The 7,627-nt window shown below is 59.0% G+C and overlaps 1 protein-coding gene across 1 annotated transcript; it reads left to right on the top strand.

The window, feature by feature from the left end:
• The first annotated feature begins 692 nt into the window (after positions 1-692).
• On the top strand, positions 693-3,495 carry SIX3 (SIX homeobox 3). The gene is made up of 2 exons (XM_039232379.1): positions 693-1,498; positions 3,303-3,495. The coding sequence occupies exons 1-2, from the start codon at positions 693-695 to the stop codon at positions 3,493-3,495; spliced, it is 999 nt and encodes a 332-aa protein (XP_039088310.1).
• The last annotated feature ends 4,132 nt before the right edge of the window (positions 3,496-7,627 follow it).

Below are 7,627 nucleotides of genomic sequence, written 5' to 3'. Positions count from 1 at the left end.
TCAGAGACATCGAGAGCGAGAGAGAGCGAGAGAGAAGTGGCGAGATTAAGAGTTGCAAAGATTAAAAAAAAAAATCTCTTTCTCCCCCTTCTCCCTCTTTCTCTCCTCTCCCCCTCCCCCCCACTCTGGCTAAGTGGTAAAACCGTCCTTACGTTCTCGGTATTGATTGGCAGGGCTGACAGTGATTGGCAGCGGTTGCCGTGGCAACGCCACAACGACACGCCGCAGACCAATAGAAAAGCGAAACAAAATGTTTCAATGCTGCACTCACTGTGGATTTAGGGGAGATATTATGAGGCTGTTGTCATTAGGGCGATTGCTGTGGAATCGCTGAATCTTGACTCGGCGGTGGTTGGCTCTCCCTCTCCCTCTCTCTCTCTCTCTCTCTCTCCCTCTCTCTCCCCCTCTCCCTCTCTGTCTCGGGTTCTCTCTCTGCGCGCGCGCACCGGGCCGCTCTCCTTCCTCCCTCTCTATGTGGCTGCGCGGGTGTGTGTGTGTGTGGATGTGTGTGGGGTGTGGGTGTCCCTTACGCCCTTCCTCCTCCCCCTCCTCCTCCTCCCGCTCCCCCCTCCTTTCCTTCTCCTCCTCCCCCCTCTCCTCTCCCTCCTCCTGGTCCCCGTCGCCCCTCTCCTCCTCTTCCTCCCCTCTCTCTTCCTCTCCCTGAATTTTCTCCTCTCCTCTCAGGTCAGTCCATGGTATTCCGCTCCCCCCTAGACCTCTGTTCCTCCCACTTCTTGTTGCCAAACTTCGCCGATCCTCATCACCGCTCCCTACTTCTGGCGAGTGGCGGCGGCGGGAACGGCGCGGGCGGCGGCGGCGGCGCGGGCGGCGGCGGGAACGGCGCGGGCGGCGGCGGTGCTGGCGGAGCGGGCGGCGGCGGCGGCGGCGGCGGCGGCGGCTCCAGGGCCCCCCCGGAAGAGTTGTCCATGTTCCAGCTGCCCACCCTCAACTTCTCGCCGGAGCAGGTGGCCAGCGTCTGCGAGACGCTGGAGGAGACGGGCGACATCGAGCGGCTGGGCCGCTTCCTCTGGTCGCTGCCCGTGGCCCCCGGGGCGTGCGAGGCCATCAACAAGCACGAGTCGATCCTGCGCGCGCGCGCCGTGGTCGCCTTCCACACGGGCAACTTCCGCGACCTCTACCACATCCTGGAGAACCACAAGTTCACCAAGGAGTCTCACGGCAAGCTGCAGGCCATGTGGCTCGAGGCGCACTACCAGGAGGCCGAGAAGCTGCGCGGCCGCCCGCTCGGCCCGGTGGACAAGTACCGCGTGCGCAAGAAGTTCCCGCTGCCGCGCACCATCTGGGACGGCGAGCAGAAGACGCATTGCTTCAAGGAGCGGACTCGGAGCCTGCTGCGGGAGTGGTACCTGCAGGACCCCTACCCCAACCCCAGCAAGAAACGCGAACTGGCCCAGGCCACCGGCCTCACTCCCACACAAGTAGGCAACTGGTTTAAGAACCGGAGGCAGCGCGACCGCGCCGCGGCGGCCAAGAACAGGTCAGTGGCGGGCCCGCGCGGCCTGGCTCCGCGGCTCGCGGGCCGGGGAGGGAGAGAGGGGTCGAGATGCGGGCGGCGGGCGGGGCAGGGTGCCAATGGCTGCCGAGCACGCGAGAAGCCTCGACCCCCTGGCCAGTTGGAGGAAAGTTTCCACTTGCCCAGACGCGCAGCAGAGGGACGGGCAGGGGGATTATTGACTGCTCTGTCGGAGAGGGGCTTTCGGCAGGGTGGAGAGAGAGACAGAGAGAGAGAGAGGGAGAGGGAGGTCCTGAGTGCCCACGGCCCCCGGTCCCAGCCCTGGGTGCGGTAGCCCTGCGCTGCACCCTCCCACCTGCTCAGCCCTTCCACCGCTGGGCACTGCTCGGGAGCCTACGGACCGGGAAGGGAGGGAAGCAGTCCTTGCCATCCGGTTCTCATTTCCACGCATTGCAAAAACCCAGGAGGAATCCACAGTGTCATAGGAAGGAAACTGAACCTGGGTCTGCCGCAAAACGAAAAAGGTCGGTGGCCACCGTGGAGCAGGCCTTCTTCCCCCAGCATTGCAAACGGCCTGGCCGGGAGCAGGAAAATCAGGCTGGGAGCAGAGAGGCCTTGTGTGTGTGTGTGTGTGTGTGTGTGTGTGTGTGTGTGTGTGTGTGTGTGTGTGTGTTGGCCCTCATGCCTCAGTCAAGGAGCATCCCCTTGGTACACTAACTTGGGAAGTCACCAGGAGCCGCAAAGTCTCAAAGTTGGCTGGGCTTGACGGGTCAGCGGCCTTGGGCCTGGGGGAAGTCGGGAGAAAAATAACTAGAGGGAAAGAGGGAGGAGGAAGGGGCCAGGAATGGAGGGAAGGGGGATAGGAGGAAGTTGGGTAAAAGCCCGGGTAAGGAGCCTGTGTCCCTCCCTGGCGCGCAAAGGCGCTGGGCCCGAGGCACCACAGGGAGCAGAGCTCCCACTGCTGACGGTTGCCGGGGGCTGGAGGCCGGGCGTGAGCTCCCGGAGTGAGCCGGTGTGTTTGCCGATCGGTGGCCCGGGCCTGACCCCCGCGCCCCCTCACCCTTGCCCGGAGAGCCAGGTTTTCGCCCGAGAGGGGGAGCTCCCCGGGACCAGGGGAAGGCCTCCTCGGAGGAACTCAGAGACTCGAGGCTCGGGCGGCGGCGGCCCAGTGCGGCAGGGGCAGACCGAGACCGCTCTGCACCCGCCCCTGCCTTCTTCTCTCCTTTCTCTCTGGCTCCTCTTCCCCACTTTTTCCGCTTCCGGCTTCTCGGTTCTCCCTTCCCCTGCTCCTGCGCTGCGCGCAGGGATCCAGAGAGCAGAGCCCGCGGGTCCTACTCGGGAGAGGCTGCGGGTGATCACCCCGCAGCTCTGGGCGCGTTTGGTGGGGAGCTGGGACAGGAGGCCCTGCGGGGACCCCCCGCGCCCGGCAGCCGGCCCAGTCTGAAGAGACCCAAGGGCCGGGGGAGGACGGGGCACCCTGTCCGTCTCCGACTTGAGCCCCTTCGGGACGCGGCATCCGGAGGCCTCCCCAGGCCTCCGGCCTCGGGCTCTACCTCTCCTCTGGGCCCGGCTCCGAACTGGGAAGCTATGGGAAGCTCCAGGGAGCCCCGGGAAGGAGAGAGGAGAGCCGAGCCCCCGCGCCGGGGAGGCTCCGCGGCGGCCCACGAGCAGCCGGGGGCTTGGGGTGGGGCGCGAAGTAACGAGCGCAGAGAGCAGAGTCGGGGTGGTGGCCAGGGGCGCGGGGCCGGGGCCGCGGGGAGGCCGCTGGACGGAGCTCGGTGGCGGGGCCTCTGTGTCAAGGGCTGGTGCCGCTCTCTGTCTCCCGCAGGCTGCAACACCAGGCCATCGGACCCAGCGGCATGCGCTCGCTGGCCGAGCCCGGCTGCCCCACGCACGGCTCGGCAGAGTCGCCGTCTACGGCGGCCAGCCCCACCACCAGCGTGTCCAGCCTGACGGAGCGCGCGGACACCGGCACCTCCATCCTCTCGGTAACCTCCAGCGACTCGGAATGTGATGTATGATAGCCAAGGCCGCCCTCCTCCCCTCCCCCTCCTCCCCCTCCGCCTCCTCCTCGCCCTCCTCCTCTTCCTCCTCTTCCTCCTCCATCCCCAGAGCAAACCGAAATCAGGATACACCATCATACACACACACGTACACATACGTCCACCCCAGCCAAAAGTATATTCAAAACCAAGAAAAGATAACAAATGAAACGCAAACTATCAACAACCCCAACCACCATCCACCACCACGGCCACCCCAAAGGACCGCGACGCCGACAGACAGTCACAAACGCTGATGTTGCGGGCAGAAAGCATAAAAGAGGTGACAATTGTATACTTTCTAGGACAAGCACGGCTTCTCCTTTCGGTTCCCACGGACCCGGCACCCCACCTGCATGACGATTTATTTGTATCTGGGAAAATATTCTCTCTAGTTTAAAACGATTTAAAAAGAGTCGACTATACAAAAACCGACCGCCACCACGACGACAAGATGACAAAAGCAAAACAGACAAAAAGAGAGAAAAAAAAAAATAAAACCGCCATCTCCGTTCGGAATTTGTTAAAAAAAAAAAAAAAAGAACTCCTCGAGAGGGAAATAGCAAATGTTTCTCGCCTTTTGTTGCTCGCTCTCTCTTTTTTCCTCCCTCGCTCTCTTTCTTTCTCTGTTTTTAAGTCCAAGTATTGGTCAAACAAGATGCAATCTTCTGTTTTTTGTTCAGCAGACAATCATTTTCTTCGTAAGCACCTTTTTCTCTCTACTCTGTCACTGCCTGTGTGGGTACTGGTTATAAATGTGGAAAAAGAATAGTTATGACTGTAACAGATTTTTATTTTTATTTCAAAATTTTATATGAATTATGTATATCTTAATGATCAGTCATTTTCCCAGTTTGTAATATATGTGTAGAAATTGCCTGTATATGATATTGCTTTTTCTCGTCTTCCTTTTTCATTCTCTCTCCCCCCTGCCTCCGCCCCCCCCCCCCGTTCACCTGTCTCTTTCCTTTTGGGGGTTCCCCTCCCACTGGGTGTTCCTGGCGTCGACTCGGCAGTCGAGGCGTGGCGTGGCGGGCTGGGTTAGGCCGAGGGACCCCGGTCGCTAGCAGAAGCGGAGAGTGAGACTGTAGTATTCTTATGCAAAAGCTATTCCAAGTATTTCTTAGCTGCTTTGGAGATCTCTCTCACTCCCCGTAGGGCGCTTTTACTGTTATCTGAACTGCGTGTTTATCTATATGTAAAAACTTTCTAAAGCAAATACAGTATTCTCCATTTTCTTATCACTCTGGGAGACTGGTGTTTTTGTCTGCCCCCGGGCGCAGCCCCGGGGCGCAGCGCCTGGCCTGCACTTCCGCTCGAACTGCGACTCTGGAGCTGGGGCAGAATTTTAAGGCTGGGTATGGGCTTTTTCAAGGAGGTGGGGGCGGGGTGGTGGGAAGGTGGGAGCATGCCCTTCGGAAAAGAACCGAAGCCGAATCCTGAACGAAAGGCTCCGGGGGCGCAGGGGGTGGGGGTGAGGGGGGCTCAGGCGGGTTTCTTCAGCAGAGATGCCAGGCCGAGATCCGCAGCGATTCTAGCCTGCTGCGGCCCTTGTGCGGCTTTGAGGGTGTGTTTGACATCTTTCGGTGGTGGTTGTAGTTGTTGTTGTTGTTGTTGTTGTTGTTGTTGTGTGTGTGTGTGTTTAAGGGCGAACACAGAAGGTCACCAAGCCGACCGTTCACCTATCCAGAGCAGAGATGACAGCCTTTATCTTCTTTCTGTAGGGTGGAGGGGGGGTGGTTGGCAACGATAGCCATGGTCCGGAGGGTAGAGAGAGCAAAGGAGGAGGGAGTCTGAGGAGTTTAGGGCCTAGAATCGTGATGGACCTTCTCCTCACCACTCAGTGTGACCGTCTGACTTGCTTACGGACCTCCATCGGTCTCCTTGAAATTTCTTCCTGTCTTTTGGGATCAAGTGGCGTCTCTCTCCAGCCCCTAAGATATTTCAGCTGGTTTACACTTTAAAACGAAAACCGAAAACCCACCGCCTTTTGCTAACCAGGTTCCCGCGGGCCCCGGGCCTCCCCGCCCCACGCCAGCCCCCACACTTCCCTGTCATGGAGCGGCTCGCTGAGCCTCTGCCGCTCTGGGCCAGGCCAGCCTGCGCCCGAGGAGCCAAAGAGGTAATTTCAGAAAACTTGCCTTCACTTGAAAGTCTAATTTCCAAAGGGAGGAGGATTAGGGAGAAACGTGCCTGGAATTTCTCGACCGGTTCCAAACTAATTTTGACTTCCGATTTCCTTTTGTCCCCAGCCCCTGTCTCACCACGGGGTTTACAACAGGGCCTGGCTGGGCAGAAAGGCCGCCAGGCCCACTGGTCCCCTGTGCGCGCAAGTGGGCCCAGGACAAGCTTGCCTGCGGGGGAAGGTGTCCGTGTGTGTCCTTACTTAGACCCAGGGCATCCAGAGGACCTCGAGAGCTTCCAAGTTCTGAGGCCTGGCGCGAAGTGTTAGACTCTCTGCAGGCATTCACTGGCCCTGGGAAACATGCCCCATGATGCCACATTTCAGGCACTATTGACCTAGGTGGCACGAATTTGGGAAGGAGCCGCTGGATTCTACCCAGCTTGAGACTCTGTTCTCGTACACAACACGATGCCTGAGATGACGGGCTCCGTCCCCTACCTGCTTTTTAAAATGTACTTGACCCAGAACTTGGGCCTGAAATCCACAGAAGGGGCTGCCTCAGACAGTTTAGAGGTTCTGGATGGACCCTACCCGACTGACCAACCAGAGCGAACTGATGGGTCAAGGAAAGGGGTGGCACTGATGGAAAGTGACTCCTGGAGGGACTCTGACTGGTGACCCAGGGGGCAGATGCCTTTTTGTCTGGGGACAGAGGATAAACTCGGGGAGTTAAAATGCCTCCTTCTCTCAACATACCAGAGAAAGAAAGCAAGTTGGGAGTATCCAGTACCCATTTCTCTCTCGCCACTGCAGGAAACAGGCCATCAGACCCTATAGCAACCTTCAGTTTTGGGGGCCTAGGCTCTGTTGGGTGTCACCTGCTACCTTTCTGTCTTCCTATCTAGCATCCATCGCTCGCTCTCATCTCCTGTGTTTCTACTCAGGTCTGTACAAACACCAGTACTCTACTCTGCACTTTCTGGCCTCATCTACAGATTCTCTGCAGGAGAGGTATGAGTGCTTGTTGTAAGTGGTGAGGATGTGTGCAATTCTGAATGCTGGGGTTCCACCGTGCAACCAGGGTCTGCGTATAAAGGTGTGTGTGCGCGTGCGCATGCACATGTTTGCTGCACATGTGCGTATACTGCGTCAGTGTGTCCAGTGTGTGTTTCCTTCTATATTGCCTAGATTGTAAGTGTTTGTGTGTAGCTGGGCAGTTCCTGTGTAACTAGCTCTGCGACGTGGCTCCGGGACAACTATAGGATGCCGTGTGTAGGGCCGCCTTCCCACGTGCGGTGGACACGTGTCTCGTGGGTCTCCATTCCGGTGGACTCCCTTGTTCTAGGCAACCCTTGGGTAGGATTCCCAGGCTGCCCACCCCTAACTGACCTTCCTCTGCCCTTAGGGAATGGGGGCAGGGGTCATCACTGGCACACTGTGGCCAGAGGGCAGAAGGGAGTTGGGCCCTTTGGCTTCTCGGTCTGCCTTTTACCCCGTCACTGCCAATATGACATTGGATTTGGCCCCTGCCCCTTTAAATATGAGAGTGAGAGAAAAGAGGCCCCTTTCCAGCCAGATCTCTCCTTTTATGGGCTGCCTGCCCATTCTCTTTCTGGGTCCCTTAAAGCCATGGCCAAGGCAGTCAACATCCCAGGGGCAGCCAGGGCAGAGCTCGAGGGTGGCGAGGGTGGCGTCCCACTGAAACCCTGCTGGGGGAGAAGCCAGTGTAACCACCGTGCCCAGCCCCCCACAGCCTGGGAACCCTGTGGACTGTGCCCTGGGGAGAGAGTATGTACTGGTGTGTGCACTCCCGTGAGCCTTGTGAGGCTGGGCAAGCAGGCCCCAACATTAATCATCCCTCCTGCCTGTCTGGCCCCGGGACAGCCCATGGGTGGGCTCCCCTCCTCCGTGTGCACCCTGCTCTGTGCACGGCGCACGTCCGCCTGGTGCCCTAGCCAGAGCACTTGAGTCTTCCCTGTGCGCGCT

The sequence above is a fragment of the Hyaena hyaena genome, unplaced genomic scaffold (genome assembly GCF_003009895.1).
Source record: "Hyaena hyaena isolate Hyena2069 unplaced genomic scaffold, ASM300989v1 scaffold_64, whole genome shotgun sequence".
In the NCBI taxonomy this organism is placed as follows: domain Eukaryota; kingdom Metazoa; phylum Chordata; class Mammalia; order Carnivora; family Hyaenidae; genus Hyaena; species Hyaena hyaena.
Note: the sequence above shows the minus strand (reverse complement) of the source record. Positions and strands in the feature narration are given on the sequence as shown.